The sequence below is a fragment of the Lissotriton vulgaris genome, chromosome 10 (assembly GCF_964263255.1).
Source record: "Lissotriton vulgaris chromosome 10, aLisVul1.2, whole genome shotgun sequence".
In the NCBI taxonomy this organism is placed as follows: Eukaryota; Metazoa; Chordata; class Amphibia; order Caudata; family Salamandridae; genus Lissotriton; species Lissotriton vulgaris.
In genome coordinates this window covers 180,010,146-180,028,599 of record NC_141698.1, presented here as the reverse complement: position 1 = coordinate 180,028,599, position 18,454 = coordinate 180,010,146, and the positions used below count along the sequence as shown (strand labels likewise).

At 46.4% G+C, this 18,454-nt stretch overlaps 1 protein-coding gene across 2 annotated transcripts in view; it reads right to left on the bottom strand.

The window, feature by feature from the left end:
* The window catches only part of ATPAF2 (ATP synthase mitochondrial F1 complex assembly factor 2), a 225,168-nt gene that overhangs the window by 41,356 nt on the left and 165,358 nt on the right, over positions 1-18,454 (bottom strand). For both annotated transcript variants that reach the window (XM_086940829.1, XM_086940828.1), the window contains exons 5-6: positions 18,201-18,298; positions 11,998-12,078 (exon numbers count right to left, since the gene is read on the bottom strand). In XM_086940829.1, coding sequence (XP_086796955.1) covers positions 11,998-12,078; positions 18,201-18,298 — 179 coding nt within the window. The remainder of the gene's footprint in view (positions 1-11,997; positions 12,079-18,200; positions 18,299-18,454) is intronic.

The following is an 18,454-nucleotide window of genomic DNA, read 5'->3' as shown; positions in this document are numbered from 1 at the left end:
GCCATCCCGGAAGGCTACAAGATCACACGGAGGGACCGCGTCAACCAAACCAGAGAAGGCATCCCCATCGTCAACCGCATCACAACCAACTCCGACGACACCCTCACCGCTGCCGAGCACCTTCACTTTAAGATACACACCGACCCCAAGACCACCCTCAGAGGCACCCTCATCTACAGACCCCCCGGACCATGCACACAATTCAGCGAAGCCATCGCAGACTTCATCAGTCCGCACGCCCTCACCTCCACAGACTACATCCTCCTAGGGGACCTCAACTTCCACCTGGAGAACAACAAGGACTGCAACACCGCCGCCCTGCTGGACAACCTCGCCAACCTCGGACTCAAGCAGCTGGTAAACAACCCCACCCACTACGCCGGCTCCACGCTTGACCCCATCTTCTCCTCCAGCAAACACATCTCCTTCAGCACTCCACCGGACTACACTGGACAGATCACAGCTGCATCCACTTCAACTTCAGAAGAACCACGACCCACCACCACCCGCAACAGGCTCCCCGCAGAAGCTGGAGCAAGATCACCGCCGACCAGCTCACCACCACCCTCAGCCAGAACCCGCCCACCAACACGACGGACCCCAGCGAAGCAGCCCGCAACCTCACACAGTGGCTCACCAACTGCGCCGACGAACTCGCACCACTGAAGAACCCTCCCAGCAGACCCAGCAGCAAGAAAGCCTCCTGGTTCACCAACAACCTCAAGAACTCAAGAAAACCTGCTGCACCCTCAAAAATGCCTGGCGCCGCGACCAGACAGCAGAACACATGACAGCCCTCAAGAACGCCACCCGCAAACACCACCAGCTGATCCCCACCACCAAGAAGACAGCATTCAAAGAACCACTGGACAACAACACCCACAACAGCAAGGAACTCTTCAGCATCGTTAAGGAGCTCTCCAACCCCAGCGCCTGCAACAACGACATCACACCCTCGCAAGACGTCTGCGACTCACTCGCCTCGTTTTTCCACCGAAAGATCGACATACACAACAGCTTCGGCGCACAAACCACGCACCCAACCACCGAAACAGCGCCCCCCACCACCACCATCTGCACCTGGACCCCTGTCAGCACCGAAGACACCACCCGCCTGATAAACACTATCCACTCCGGATCCCCTGCCGACCCCTGCCCTCACCACATCTTCAACAAAGCCGACTCCATCATCGCACCCCAACTCCGGAACATCATTAACAGCTCCTTGGCATCCACCACCTTCCCGGAGAGCTGGAAACATGCCGAGCTGAGCGCCCTCCTGAAGAAACCCACCGCGGACCCCACGGACCTCAAGAACTTCCGCCCCATCTCGCTCCTCGCCTTTCCAGCCAAAGTCATCGAGAAGACCGTCAACAGACAACTCTCCGCCTTCCTCGAGACCAACGGATCCCTCGACCCCTCACAGTCCGGTTTCCGAGCAAACCACAGCACCGAGACCGCCCTCATCGCAGCCACCGACGACATCAGGTCCCTGCTCGACAACGGGGAAACTGCTGCCCTCATCCTCCTGGACCTCTCAGCAGCCTTCGACACCGTATGCCACCGCACCCTGATACAACGCCTCAGCAACACTGGAATCCAAGGAGCGGCACTGGAGTGGATCATCTCGTTCCTCGCCGGAAGAACCCAGAGAGTCCACCTCCCCCGTTCCGATCCACGGCCACCGAAGTCATCTGACCAAGCAAGTCAACGCCGTCTCGTCCACCTGCTTCAACACCCTGCGCATGCTCCGAAAGAACTTCCGTTGGATCCCCACCGAAACCAGGAAGACGGTCACCCAGGCCCTCGTCACCAGCCGTCTGGACTACGGGAACACCCGCAACTACAGTATTTAGGGGGCAGCCCTGAACCAAGAAGACAGATTCCCGCAACCTACGATGAAGGAGGAAGAAAGAGGAAGCCCAGCAGAGGAGACTGCAGGGGTAAACTTACTTGACCCCACCCTTACCGGTTGTCTGCAGTTTCCAGAGATCCTGTGCCAAATGTCGCCTTGTCCTGCAGCCAGCGACCTCCAGAACCCCTGGGAGGACTGACTGCCTTCCACAAAAACAGAATCTCCTGTGAACAGCAGCTCTGTTCAGAGGAAACAGCCAAGAAAGACTCTGAGCCTGCTGAGGACAAAGACACCTGATGCCTGGAACCATCACTATCCGAGTGGCCCATTGGTCCCAGCGTGGTCCCCCAGCGTGGTCCCCCAACGCGTCAAGAGTCCACAATGGGTTGACCCCTTTATGCCTCCCCGACGTCGCATGTAGCCTCTGCATGGAGACCTCGTTACTTACCTGTAATCCTAGTTCTCTTCCAGGGGTATCCTCGTCAAAGTCATAAGCATTACAATATTCCCGCCCATGCGCGGGACCCCGGAAACACTATATTATATGTGCCCCACATATATATACTCATATATATATATATATAAATACATATATATATATAAAAACATGCAATAGCAGCCAAATCACATCAGAGCTGAAATATGCTGTGAAGAATTTCCACCATACATGAATAATATGCATTAGAAACATGAGAAACAACACCAAAGATTGTTTAGAAACTGTTTTAATGCTTAGGCAGCAGTAGAAATTCTTATAACTCACTGAAAGCATAGAAAGCTCCCAGGCTGCATTGCAATCACACAGTTTAAAAAGACTGAAAAGCTAACCTGTAGCTGTATACAAAAAAACTGACACCGTGCCTTTAAGGCACCCATGACCCCCGGTATCCCAGCATGCCTCAGGGGTGACAGGTCGGTTGTTCTTTCCGGAGACTGAAACAAACCCAGTAACAAAATAGGTTAACAATATCTCCTTATTAAAGAATATCCTTTGCCCGGGGAGGCAGGAGGGTTGCTTATGACTTTGATGAGGATACCCCTGGAAGAGAACTAGGATTACAGGTAAGTAACTAATCCCTCTCTTCCAGGGGATCCTCATCAATAGTCATAAGCATTAGAATAGAATAGCGAGCCTCTCCTCTTCCCTGTGGGCAAAGGAATGACAAGACAGCAATCTCATCAACAAGCCTGAGCAGGCTACAGGCTACCCAAACAGATTTCTCAAGGAGGCTTGCCCTACTGGAGTATCAGCCCTGGAATCAGATTCGAGACAGTAATGCCTCGTAAAGGTATAAACTGATTTCCAGGTTGCAGCCTTGCATATTTCTGACATTGGAACGTCATGCAGGAAAGCTACTGTAGCGGCTTTCCCTCTAGTGGAATGCGCTTTGGGTGACACCAATAAAGGCTTGCCTGCAAGCTGGTAGGCCAATTTAATGCAAGAGACAATCCATCTGGAGATGGACCTCTTGGCCGCTGGAAAACCCGTCCTCATTGAACCATAGTTCACAAACAGTTGATCCGTTTTCCTGATCCCTCTAGTCTTCTCCAAATAGAACTTGAGCACTCTCTTAAGGTCCAAGGAGTGCAGTGACCGCTCGGCTGGGGTGGTAGGATTTGGAAAAAACGAAGGGAGGGAAATGGACTGATTTATATGAAAATCAGAAACAACCTTAGGCAAGAAAGATGGATGAGCCCTCAGGACTACTCTATTGTGGTGGAAAACAGTATATGGTTCCTTCACACAGAGCGCTTGTATCTAGCTTACTCTGCGCGCTGAGGTAATCGCCACTAAAAAAAAGCCGCTTTCCAAGAGGCCTTGTGGATGGGCTCGAAAGGGGGTGACATTAACCTGGATAGAACCATTTTCAATTCCCAAGGAGGAGAAGGATGTCGCACAGGGGGATACACTTTTTTCAACCCCTGGAGGAAATCCTTAACCACCGGAATCTGAAAGAAAGAAATCTGATTAGGTGATTTTCTGTACGCTACTATGGCTGACAAATGCACTCTAATGGAAGCATATTTCAAACCAGAAGTTGCCAAGGAAAGGAGGTATGGTAGGATTACCTCCTCCTGCCCTTTAGTCGGATCTAAGTGATGACCCCTACACCATATGTAGAACCTTTTCCACTTGAACGCATAGGACGTTCTCGTGGAAGGCCTCTTAGCCTCCTTTAAAATGTTCATGCATTCAGGAGGTAAGTTCAGATGTCCATATTGCAGGACCTCAGGAGCCATGCTGTCAGGTTCAGTGATGGGAGGTTGGGATGCCTTATCCTCCCGTTCATCTTGCTCAACAGGTCCGGCCTGCAAGGAAGTCGTCTGTGTGGACACACAGACAGATGCAGAAGGTCCGGGTACCACCACTGCCGTGGCCAATCCGGAGCTATCAAGATCATCTCCATGTCCGACCTGAGGAGCTTGGACACTACCTTCGGAATCAGAGCCAGGGGAGGAAACGCGTAAGCGAATGTTCCCGACCAATCCATCAGGAGAGCATTCCCCTGCGTTCCTGGCGGGTTGAACCTGGACGCGAAGGCGTGGCATTTGGCGTTTTCATTGTCTGCAAACAAGTCTATGGCTGGACGACCCCAGCAACGAAACAGCTCTTCTACCACTTCGTCGTTTAGCACCCAGTCTGGCTGCTCTTCGAAGTGCCTGCTGAGTAAGTCTGCTTTTACGTTCAACTCGCCTGGAAGGTGCACTGCCACTACTGTGAGGCCTCGAGAGAGAAGCAAATGCCAGATTGTTTGAGCCTCTCGGGAGAGTGGGCGAGATCGTGTGCCTCCTTGTTTGTTCAGATAGAACATGGTGGTCGTATTGTCTGTCTGAACTAGGACTGAGTTGGACTCGATCGCTGGAAAGAAAGCTTTGAGAGCTAGAAATACCGCTCTGAATTCCAGCATGTTGATGTGGTATGTCTGCTCCTGTGCAGACCACTGACCTTGAATTTGAAGTGGACCCATGTGCGCTCCCCAGCCTTGCAGAGAGGCATCCGTCACTATAGACTGGGATGGAAGAGGTTGGTGAAACGGCACTCCCACCAGGACATTCCTCCTCCGAGTCCACCATTTCATGGCATCCTTCGTTGCTTGGGAAAGAGTGATACGATCTTCCCAACGCCCTGTCGCTTGGTCCCACTGGTCCTCTAGAGCCTGCTGCAGAGGCCGCATTTCCGGTCTGGCGTTTGGGATGAGAAAAATGCAGGACGCCATGGAACCCAGCAGGGATGCTACTTGTCGGGCTGTTGGAAACAGAGACTCTAGCAGAATCCCACATTTCTGACTCATGGAAAAAAGTCTCTCCTCCGAAGGAAACGCTTTTCCCAATCTTGTGTCCAGAACGGAGCCTAGGTAGTGGATGGACTGTGTAGGCCGCTGGACTGACTTCTCAAGGTTTACATGGAGACAGAGTCTGTGCAACTGGTGCAGGCAAAGTTGCAGATCGTGCGTTACCTGTACCGGAGATGACCCCTTTAGGAGCCAGTCGTCCAGGTATGGGTAGATGAAGAGTCCCTTTTTGTGAAGAAAAGCCGCCAACACTGCCATGCATTTGGTGAAGACTCGTGGTGCGGACTTGAGACCGAAGGGTAGCACCTTGTACTGGTAGTGTTTGCTTCCTACGACAAACCTCAAGTACTTGCGATGCTGTAGAGCAATTGGAATGTGAAAGTATGCATCTTGCAGATCCACCGAACACATCCAATCTCCGGCTTGAAGATGTGGGCATATTTGGTGAAGAGCTAACTTGTGGAACTTTTCTCTGACGATGACTTTGTTCAAGAGACGCAGATCGAGTATTGGTCTGAACTTGTCCTCCTGATCTTTTTTGGGGACCAGAAAGTATCTGGAGTAGACTCCCTTTCCTCTTTGAGAGGGAGGAACTTCCTCTATAGCTCTTTTTTGTAGTAGAACTTTCACCTCTCTTCGCAGCAAGTTTAGCTGGTGAGGGCAAGAGTTCTTTGGAGGAATGCTCTTCGGAAGCGCACGGAAACGTAGCCTGTATCCATTGCGCAGTATATTCAGCACCCACTGATCTTTTGTGATGCTGACCCACTCTGCCAGGTGTTGTGAAGCACTTCCTCCCACTGGAGTGGGCAACGGTGCCAGAGGAAGCCACTGCTCAGGCCTTTCCTCCTCTCGTGGTGTTAGAGGACTGTTGGTGACCTCCTCTACCTCTGTTGGCTTTGCCTCGAAACTGGGATTTTCCCTGGTTCTTACTTTGGGACCACTGAGGGGTTTGAACCCTCTGTTGAGCCCCTCTCCCCCTGTTGGTCTTAAAGCGGCGTTTGAATTCTTTTTTCTTTTCCAAACCCACCGCTTTTACTGTATCTAGTTCTGTCTTCATACGGGTCATCTCTTCGTCCGCAAGTTCTCAGAAGAGAGAGGAACCCGAAAAGGAAAGATTAAGGATGCGATGCTGAGCAGCCGGCTTCAGCCCTGTGAGGCGCAACCAAGCCGACCTCCTGGCACAAACCCCATGTGAGTAGGAATGTGCTGCAAGCACTGCACCATCTGCAGCTGTGCTTATCAACTGGTTCGCCACCAGACATCCCTCTGTCATAGTCTCTTCAAAGTCCTTCTGGTCTTCCTTTGGCAGTTTGGACTTGAACCTTTCCATGGAGTCCCATAAGGCTCTGTCGTATCTACCCAGAAGTGCAGCAGCACTAGAGACCTTCAGCGTGGAGGCAGCTGAATTGCAAACTTTGCGACCCCACGAGTCCTGAGATTTGCTATCTTTGTCTGGTGGGACTGAAGAGGAAGCAGCCACTGCATGCGTCTTCCTCGCCGCTGCCACCATCACAGAGTCTGCTGGAGGGTCAGATTTTACAAAAACTGGGTCAGAAGAAGCCGGATTGTATTTCTTCTGAATGCGGGCTGGCACCGCTCTGATAGCTGCGGGAGTTAGGAAAACGTCTTTGACAGGATCCATAATCCCCGGGACAGTGGACGAGAGATAGATAGATTTTTTGTGTAAGGTTTCAAAAATTACTGTCGTAGTAACCTGAGGGACAGACGTTTCAATGCTCAGCTTCTGAGCTCCTCTTTGCAGGACATCCATAAGTGCCGATGTCATCCACTGGAGAGGATCTAGAAGTAGGACTATCCGTCAGCGTAGGAGAGTAATTCCTCTTGGAAGAGCTGGTAGAAGAGGTAGATGAAGTAGACTGAGTTTTTCGATGTCTACGGTGAGTACCGTGCCTCCTCTCACGCGATCTTTTTGAATGTTCTTCCTATCTAGGAGAGCGAGATCTGACCAGATCTTCTCCTCTGGGTGAACGAGGCCTGGCTGGACTTTCTCTTCCGGAAGATCGGGATCTAACCGGAAGTTCTTCTGGGAGAGTGAATTCTGGTTGGTGTTCTCACAGGTGATTTGTGCCTGGGAGGACTACGCTTGTCCATCTCCTCTACCAGACTCTGAAGAGGAGATCTGTGATGCGGGCTGACATACTCTTGCATACGTTTAGCAGCCCCTGAATCTCGCCAATGGTCCAATGACTTGTACCATCTAGGTGACAGTCTGATCTCTGCAGCCGAAGGATCTGGCTGACGCACAGGCGATCTGCGGACAGGACTTCTGGACCTTGAGGATGTTGTTGAGGAGCCAGAAGACTGAAGTGGAATGACGAGAAGCTGACTCTGTAACCATGATCACGGAGTTTCTTGACGACGATCGAGCTCTTTCTGAATGTCTCGACGTCGAGCGTTCTTCTCTCGACACCGAACGCCTCTGGGGGGTCGACGGGTCCAACAATCTCGACTTTGAATGCCTCGACGGCGATCGATGCGAGGATCTATGGTCTCTCGACGTCGAGCGGCGCTGACCAGCCGTCGACGGAGTCTTCTCTCTCGAGGTCGAACGACGATGACCAGTCGTCAACGGAGCCCTCTGTCTCGACGTCGAACGGCGATGACCAGCCGTCGACGGAGCCCTCTGTCTCGACGTCGAACGGCGATGACCAGCCGTCGACGGAGCCCTCTGTCTCGACGTCGAACGGCGATGACCAGCCGTCGACTGAGTCCTCTGCCTCGACGTCGAACGGCGATGACCAGCGTCGACGAAGTCCTCAGCCTCGACGTCGTACGGCCGTCGACGGAGCCCTCTCTCTCGACGTCGAACGGCGATGACCAGCCGTCGACGGAGCCCTCTCTCTCGACGTCGAGTGTCTGTGCGACGACGGCGGAGGGGTATTGGACACCCTCGACGCCGAGCGACGTCGAAACGCAGACGGAGACTGCGTCTTTGACGCCGATTGACGTTTTTCTGTCGACGGTGGAGGGGTCTTGGTCCTCGACGCCGAACGTCGTTTCTTAGACAACGGCGGAGGGGTCACACTTCTCGACGCCGGTCGTCGCCTGGATGACGACGGCGAGGAGTGACCTCCCTCGACAGCGATCGTTGCCTGGTTGATGACGGCGGAGGGGCCTTTGATCTCGACGCCGACCGTCGCCTAGTTGACGGCGGCGGAGTCACATTTCTCGACGCCGATCGTCGCCCGGTTGACGACGGCGGAGGGGATTTTGATGACGGAGCTGGATCCTTCGACGTCGTCGACGTACCTGTTCTTTTCAACGGCGAGCCCGCCGTCGAAGGTATTATTAAAGACAAACGATCCACCGGTGGTTCTTTCCTCAGCGCCAAGCCTGACGCTGAAGCTGAAGGGTTGGAAGACCTGTCTTTTGAAGATGTTTTAGTCTTCTTGGAACCCTTCTTTCCCGGAGACCTTCCTCTGGATGACCTGAGAGCCAGGCCATAGATGCGAATTCTCTCCCTGTCTTTGAGAGTTCTTCCTGACAGGTGCTCGCAGTGAGGACAGGTGCCTGGATCATGTTCTTCAGGAAGACACAGGATACAAACGTCGTGGTTGTCTGATTTTGCTTTCTTGTTGCCACAAGAAGGACATTTATCAAAAAGTGAAGGCGTTTCCTGCTGAAAATGCTCACTAAACTGACTTAAAAAGACAGTTTCTTACTTGACTAGATGTAAAATGTCAAAGTAAGTAAAAAAGTTGTTTAAAGTGAAGTAATTTTCTGTCAGAAAACAGAAATTAGTGGAGCTGTGTAATCAGGATCCTTCCTGAAGGAGCCGGAAAGAACAACCGACCTAACTGTCACCCCTGAGGCATGATGGGATACCGGGGGTCATGGGTGCCTTAAAGGCACGGTGTCAGTTTTTTTGTATACAGCTACAGGTTAGCTTTTCAGTCTTTTTAGACTGTGTGATTGCAATGCAGCCTGGGAGCTTTCTATGCTTTCAGTGAGTTATAAGAATTTCTACTGCTGCCTAAGCATTAAAACAGTTTCTAAACAATCTTTGGTGTTGTTTCTCATGTTTCTAATGCATATTATTCATGTATGGTGGAAATTCTTCACAGCATATTTCAGCTCTGATGTGATTTGGCTGCTATAGCATATATATATATATATATATATATATATATATATATATATATATATATATATATATTTTTTTTTTTTGCCCGCTAAGGCGAAACGCGTCTGCGAGGGGGTTCTGGTGATTAAATTTTCACAAACGGATACCAGTGTGCCGGCTCGTTTTTGCTTCTGACAACCGGATGGTACCAGGAGTTGTGTAGATATATATATATATATATATATATATATATATATATATATATATATATATATATATATATATATATATATACATATATATATATATATATATATATATATATATGTGGGGCACATATAATATAGTGTTTCCGGGGTCCCGCGCATGGGCGGGACTATTCTAATGCTTATGACTATTGATGAGGATCCCCTGGAAGAGAACCATTGAAAACAACAGGGCACAAGACACCAAAATAGCACCCTGCACCCGGCCGCCCTTGTGCCACTGTGGGTGCACCGTGTGCGCTAAACTGGATCCCCCTTTGCCTTGAGCTTAAGTCCAGGAGCTCTGCTTCCACAACCTTGTGACCTGCTCGTGAGCAGCCACCAAGAGACCCCCAATCCCCCATTGGATAACATTGGTCCTCAGCACTCTGCACCCGGCCACCCTAGTGCCGCTAAGGGTGTTCTGAGAGTGCATCCTCGAACCTGGGGGAACCCGGATTCTAACCCCACAATAACAACTCCCACAAACAAGTACTTACCTGCAAACCGCTAACTTCATTTCCTCCCGTAGGATTGCATTGACTGCATTTCTTTGAAAATTGTTCTAAGGGTGGAGTTAGTTTGTATGGAACTCTACGAAAACTGCATATATGTAAAAACTGCTTTACTTACCTTTTCTCGAGGAAATTTCCCAGTGTGATATCTAGGCATATCACACTGAGTAGAAAAAGTAATTCATAAGGTAATCTGTAAAGTAATCCATAACAGTAATTTCAACTATATTGAAAGCATTTACAAACCTATAACAAATTCATTTTCATTCAGCTTGCTTGTATTGTTCAAGCTGCCTTAAAAAGTACCATTTACACTTACCTGTGCCAGGCTTGCGTGGTTCTAGGAAATAAATATAACTAAATAATATATTTATTTAGTTGAAGGTTTTATATAGCGCGAACAAGACCCTTGTGGGTATCAGAGCGCTTTACAAGGAAGATGTTGGACACAGGTACATGCATAGAAATATTTGCGATTCCGATAACAGGAAATACATTCTGATAATTTAGTTTATAAAACCAAATTGGTCTGAGTTCAGTCTTTGAGATCTTTACTTAATATCTTGCCTGAGTGTGTACAATAAATACTTAGCATTACCCTCTGATAACGCCTTACTGCTCACCCACACTACTACAAATAGAGAGTAAGGTATTTTCTACTTTTACCTCTGCCTACCTTTGGGGTTCCACTGGACTCTCTGCACTCTATACATCACTTTGGTATAGTATATACAGAGCCAGCTTCCTACAACATCTACCCCTAGTTTTTAGGTTCTAAGATCTGGAAACACCGTCCTCCGATAATCCGAAAGCCGTTGGTCTTTTAAGAATACCAAGCTGAGTATGCACAAGGAACAGGCACTATGCAGCAGACACAGTTTTGCTTTTGTTTTCCTGCCACTGCAACTCCACAAGAGTAAAATAAAAAGAGACAGAAGAATTTTAAAAAACACATTCGCGGCCTCAAAGCACTTCCTCCAGTCCCTCACTGTACCACCTGACTTCCGCAGAGTAGGATAAAAACATTATTTTTTCTGTATAAACACATTTAAATTAACCGCACTCCATAAACAATATCCTTACGTGGGCAATCGCTGGAGGACCAAGCCCAGATAGGAGTCTCCGCATATCATTTCTACAGTTCTTGTCTCATTTAAAAACAGGGAACAAACAGGAAGATGCTGGGAATAGCATGCATTTTATGACGCCCAGTAGGGCTCGGCAGGTCTTACATTCACACCATTTACCTTACGTTTTTTTTTTGTATAAGGGTGGGTTTATCCTCACATGTAACGACTGGGACAAGGAGATAGGAGACTACGTGATGGTTGTACTATCAGATTCACATACTCACTACCCTATCCCTTGAACTCACTGAGGTGGGGTCACTGTTAGAGTAACCCTCATTGCCTGTCAATGTTTTCATGCTTTATATTCTCTTGAAAAAGTTTAAATTTACTGAAGTCTGGAGCAGCTCAAGATGGCAGAGCTTTGGCTTCACCAAGTACTTTTTTAATGGAACTCATAGTATTCAATTTGATATATTGCATGGTAGCGTATTATATGCTACACGTCACATATTAAGAAAAAAAATTAATAACACCTTGCACACAATTTTCAAAAAACACATCTTACTCCTCTACAGTAGCCTTCATTTGTATGATAAAAGATAAACATTGGTACATAAGACCTGAAACAAGTTTGTGAAACATTACCCATCTTCTTCTGCTGTATGCACTGTACACAGCTGACCTTGCATGTGATTGCCTGGGTTATGTGTGGGTGTACAAACAGTTGGGAAGCCCAAAAAGGAAATTGGTCTCTGACCTGAAGATTATTTATGGTATTTTGTACATGCCCATGTACAGAAAATATAGGGAGCATAGTATAGGTTAAGGAAAAGTAATACTATAGTGCATGAAAGCATACCATGAATCGTGTCTTCAAGTTCCCACACCCAGCAGATGTTGCTGGAGGCCAACAAGTCAGATTTCAATGCTCCTACCTCTCCTCTGCCCAGTGTAGCATGGGGTCCCACTCGTTCCTTTGAAGTTCCACTAAGGTTGGTGGCTCCTCCACACGGTAGCTAGTACAATAAAATGAAGAGACAGTCAAAATAAAGGTCTGTAGCTGATGTGTCCAAAGTCGGTACGGAGAAGTGGATAAGACCGGGGGTAGGGGCAGTTTTTTCATGACAGAGTTGTACACTAGCCACATGGAATAAGCTTAAATGCAACAAATGTAGCTAAAATGATTTTCCCAGTCAGTATGCAAAGGTTGGAGGTGACCACTCTGTTGCTGGGAGGTTATGACAGTATCTGAGGTTGAGCTAGTGGGAGGTTGGTGGTGGTGCTGTTTTCTGCAGCAGTTGTGTGGAGTGCCTGTCAGACAGCGCTGATGGTCTCCTACTGAGCAATCTAATGCATGGCGTAACCCTGTAGCAGCTGCATGTTGAATTGATATTGTGGATCCTGGTTTCCTCAGCAGGCCATACAAGAAATATGTTTGGAAGTCTTTGAAGTAAGGTGTACACTTATGTATGTTCTTGTTGTCAGAGGTCATATTGAAATGGGCACAATGAAGGTAGTGAAAAACACTTCACAAACAAACCCAGACAGTTGCATTTTTCCGTGGTTCAGACCCTCGATACCCACTGTTTGCAGGGTATTAGTACTTTTTATCCAATCCAAAATCTCATTGAATCTGTGTATTCTAACATTGACTCTATTACCCTGGCCTATTTACTGGGCCTTGCTTAATGCAATACAAGTTTCACCATCTTCTTTTAGATGGCTTCTGTCTCTTTCCCATTTGCATCAGGAGTCTGGTAACCTTAAGGTCTACCATGGTTAGAGTGCAGTATTGTTATATATATACATATATATATATATATATATATATATATATATATATATATATATATATATATATCAGTCATTGGATTGGGGCTCCTCAGTTTGATTGTTCATTTTAGAGCCAGCTCATTGTGAGGTTTGGGCGTGTTCCTGGGAAAGACTTGGATTTATCCACTGCATAACCTATATACGAACTGTTCTGGCTATTTTTTATACATTTCTGCCAAATGTGTATTGCTTCCTTCTAAAAACAAATCCAAGGTGAGAGAAGTCCATTGGGGTTATTTGGGGGTAGGCTAGTGTGCCATCCGTTGATAATGATTCAGCCTACTCTCATTTCACATGCAATTAGGGGCCATTCCAGTAACATCCTATGAGCTGGGCGACCAAGAAGCATTGCAGGTTGCATACACAGGTTTCACTTTAGGTGGCCTGTTTTTACAGGCACCTAATGTGGAGCTGGAGTGTATTGGGTTGCGTTTACACATATGCCATGACACTCTAGTTATCCTGAAATCATGGCATACACCGCCCTGTGAATTGCTAAACAATCACAGTCAACTGTAAAAGGGAACAGCAATAGACTACATAGCCTGTAATGTAAACGGTGTTAGGATGGGGTCCACCTATTTTTCTCATCACATTCAGGTTCCAGATTTTGTATTGTTGAAGTAAAGGAAAGTGGGATGGGTATTTTCTGGAACCAACTCTCTACACACCAAACAAATCTCTATTAATTCGTTAAAGCAAGGAACTAAACATGTACTTCGACCAGCTGTATTATTAATTTTAGTTTTACAATTTTGTCACAATTTGTGTTCTGGTAACTCTTTTAATAACATGTTAGTGCAACAGTGTAAATGTAAATGCTGCTATGGTATGAAACATGGTACCTTTTGCTAGTATTTGTTTTTTTATAATGGTTTCAATTAGGTTCTCTGATTCCAGAGTGGATTTGTTTGAGGTCTATAAACATGTTATATAAATATATCCAATTCAGTGCAGTATGATTCCGCACAAGTATGTGAATCAGGTGAAGTGCCATTCATCTATGAAAACTGGCATAGATGTTGGTGTGAAATACAAATGGTATCCCTTAGAGACGCCGAATATCAATTTTGTCTCTGAAATGGGCTCAGCATAAAAAAGAAGGTACGTCTTGCTCTCAGAGGGAGGCTCTTTGAGCAACACAGTAGATCTAGAATGCAAGATGGAAACAAAGGCGTTTTGTTTGGGAGCACCATAGCTAAAATAAACCACTGCTATTTCATGAGTTGTGCAAGTACTTTCTTTCACAAGGAGATTGGAGTCTGCTTGTCATAAAGCTGTGCATATCGACCCTTAGACATTTTTCTCATATGTATTGGGGCGATTCAAACAGCTTTAACCAGACCTTTGACTTTGGCCTAGAAATGGTTGCAATGCTACATTAAATGTGATTTAAAAACATGAAGATTAATAAATATGTGTAAAAAGGCTGTACACATGCATAGTGTAAGCATAATGGTTTTACTGTATTACAGTGGTTTCAGTAGAAGTTTGACAAGTCCAATTGGTAACCAAGATGGTGATGAGTTGAGCCTCACTGTAATGCAGGGGTCCCAATCCTTCGCGATCAATGAGCAACATTTACCTGTCCGTTCAAATGGTGAACATCTGAACCCAAACGGAACATACATGCTTTATATGCAAAACATTAATTAGTGTGGTACTAAATCTATTATGCTTAAATAACACACTTAACTCTACAGTAATCAACAGTATTTTGGGGTAAGGGTAATGTATTGGTATACTGTGCATTTAAAGCGCAATATCATCCAGAGATCATGACCACAATTAGATTTGATCTAAAGAGGAGGAGAAGGTGGAGAAGTGTGGCTCACTGGTTAGAGGAGGCAGACCCTGAAGCAGAGGTCAGACCCGGGACCAGGGTTCAATTCCCGACGCGGCAGGGTCCTGAGCCCAATTGTCCACGGACTCGATAATTCTCGCTTCGGTGCCTGCTCGAATCACGGGCTCACACTCTGCAACTCTGGGCATTAAGCTGGCTTAATCTCCACAACGGCCCCCCTGCGGCGGGATGCCTGGCTTTCATCTTGGGGATACGCAGTACGGGTTATCTCACAGGGAAAAGCCAGGACGGGTTCCCAATGCAAGTGCCGAGATGCCCTAGGGTAAGTCGAGCACTATATAAGAACACACATACATACATACCAAAGACGTGGGTTCGTCTCAAGAAACTGTTTAACTTTGTGCCTGGAAACCTGGCCAATAATGAAATTATGTAATGTCTACTCTGTAAGGTAGCAGACTGGGCGCCCTTATAGATTTGTGGGATGTTAGATGCAAATTGTGCATTTTGCAGTTCAGTAGGCCCGTAATTTTGGTACAAAAAAATTGGAATTAAAACACAATTTAATAAGGAGATTTAGAGCACTTTACTACTATGACCCTTTTAGACAATCGTTGAAAGTGGCTCAGATAATTCTGCCCTTCTGCAAATCCCCGTTTGCACACGGTTATGCATTACAAGTTATATGAATGTATTGCACCCAGTTATAACAGGGTGCAATAGGAGAAAAGGACACGGTAAATACAGGAACATGTGTATTCTAAAAAAGTAAGCATCAACATCTGCATTGGTTAGCCAAAAGGTTTTAATACATGTTAGTTATCACACCAAATTAATTCCGAACCCTGCAGTTGTGAGTGTTATTGGATGCAATAAATATTGTGCCCTACTCAAAGCCACCAATCATGAGGGCCTCAATAGTAAATGATGCATAAAGAGTAGATTGGATAAACAACATTGGTCAAAACTTTTCTAATAAATCTAGGTGAAAACCGTTTATTAACATTGGTCTAAATATGGTGGGTTACAAAGACCACTTTCTGGGACCAAGGGGTAGGACAGTGTTCTACCCAGGAATATCGTGTATAGTCCCATGGCATAACTTTATGAGAAACTGATAGGATGCAAGGCCAGTTCACACTGGGGTATTATCACACTTTGCGGTTTTCCGTAATGCCCAGTTACTACATGTAGCATTTTCCATGAAGCATCATTTATCACATTCTACCCAGCATGCTTTTATAATGACCTAGCAATACAGACTTTACTAATTCAGCAATGGCAGTGTAGGGCCATCTATGAAAATTCAAGGAAAACCACAGCCTGCAGAGGTAAAACTCAGCTGCTGTTTTATCAGACAACTGAAATGAAATGAAATGAAAAATGAAAAGAAGATTTATAGAGCGCGGTAGCAGCCCTGAGGCGTCCTAGCGCTAGAAGACTGTTCCCTCTGGTCAGGCTTATAACAGGGATTTATTATACTTTTGTGAAAAGGAAGGTCTTTATCGGAACAGGAGTAGGTTGGGCTGAGATCTCAGATGAAGGGGAAGAGAATTCCACAGTTTAGCCGCGTTGTAGGAAAAAGATCGACCCCCACATCTTGATCTTTTAATCCTAGGAACTGTAGCAAGAAAGGACAGAGCAGAACGGAGCTGTTTAGTGGGGTGGTAAGGGGTAATCAGGGAGTGATTAATAGCAGCACCTGTTTTCCAGAACGCTTGGTGGGAAATACACAGGGTCTTAAAGTTATTCTCTCCCTGACCGGAAGGCAATGGAGACTTCTGAGGTAGGATTTAACTGAGAGACGGCGGGGGAGCTGCAGCAGAGTGCGTGCTGCAAAGTTTTGTATTATCTGCAGCTTTTGTAGGGTGTTTTCAGGGGCTCCTAAGTAGAGGGCATTGCCAAAATCCAGGCGAGACTGGATTAAGCCTCATCCACAGAGGATTATTTCCAGGTAAGTTAACTGATTTCAAACGTAAACACAGGACATGGAAGTTACACAAGAATGCCCTTTGATAAAACTTTTGACAGGATTCCACTGCTCACAAAAAGAAGATGATTGCCATTAAATCCGCCATTTTAATTTGAGAAGCAAACTACACATATCCCAGATTCGTGGGTGGAGTAATCAGGGACAGCATAGCTTTATAAGGTGCATGATACTCCGATTGAATTATGGGGAAAAATATCCTGCTCAATTCTATACCTGATCCAAATGCATCAGGCAGAGAGGACTGCACTTCTCCGTTACCTTAAAATGGGTTAGATATTATTAGGGAATTATTCCCTAGTGTGCCTGCAGTTAGTCCAGTCCCAAAATAGCAAGTGATGAGCTGAGAAAACCAAGGCACATCTTTATGAAAAAGCATGGGACAGAATTCTATTTAGCCAGCCTCAGCAGAGGCCAGAATAATAGGAGTGCAAATGAAAAAATAAACAGGGAAACCGATCAATAGACTTGGGAGCTTTCCATAGTTTCCGTTAACACTTTCCCTTATGCTCCAATACGCACACCTTGTAGTTTCCATAATTGCCCAGGTCGTACCAGCTATCACTTTGAATTTTTTCATAATTCTGCTATAAATTCACTTTGTGATATTTCAGAATATCAACACTATGCACGGTCTGCAATTCCCTAGTATCCCAGTTATCACTCTTTTGTAATTTTCCATTGTTCAGTAGCCAGCACTCTTCGCTATCTTCCATAAAGCTGCTAGTTTAAACTCTTCTGTAACTTTAAAATGCTCATTTAAGCACAGCACATGGCCCTTTTCAAAATTTCACTTCACTGGGGTCAGACCCTCTGTAGTGTTTTATCTAACCCAGAATTCCGCTAACTGGTCTTGTTCATAGAGGAGATGGCATCAGCACTGGTGAGGCAAAGACAATGAAGCAGGTCCGGGGCTATAAGGTGGATGGAAATAGGAGCAGAGACAATAGGTCTCTTTTTGTCTGCTTCAACCTTTGCTGAGATGTTCTGCTCCTGAGCAGCCACTTGATAGCTCCTGTTCCTGACTCAATTTTAAACTTCAGCACAAAACGTATACTTTCCTTTCAGAGATTGCATCCCGCCATTAAAGATTATTCTGCATAAATGCCTCAGACCCTAGGATCTTGAAACCTTTGTGGTTGATCTAGACAATCCTCCAAGGAACAAGTGTCAGTGTGGTAGCTGCTGAGAGAAGAAGCAATCAGTGCATTCTCTTCAGCATCCCAATTAAGACATAGTTGTAAAGATCACCTAGAAAGCAACACTTTGTGGTGCTGACGGCAACCTTTTGCTGACGAGCGACACATTGGGTATCACTGCTGAAAAGCCTTACTTCGGAAATGTCCTAGGTCTATGAAGATTTATTCAAAGTTGGAGATGTGGCAAGATCATTATAGGGAAGGCACTTAGAACCCCTGATCCAAGTCTCAGAGAAGTACAGCCTGTTCATGTATAGAAATTAAATGGTGGACCTTGTAAACTACTATTCAGGCGGTTCTGGGTATACTCACCAGATAGTATCTGTCTCCAGAAACTTCACTGCCGCTCGGATAAGTTGCTCTTTTTTACGGTGAGTCGGGTTGTCCAAAGCAGTGTTGCACAAGGTGGTCTATAAAGAGGATAAAAATAACACATGAGTGAAAAGTCTACAGGGGCTGGTAAAATACCAACAACGTACTAATACATTCCTGGCAAACATCCAATGCCCCAGTACATAGAGCCCCTTTCCACTGTGAATGGATTCTTGCAGGTGGGCATCATAGTG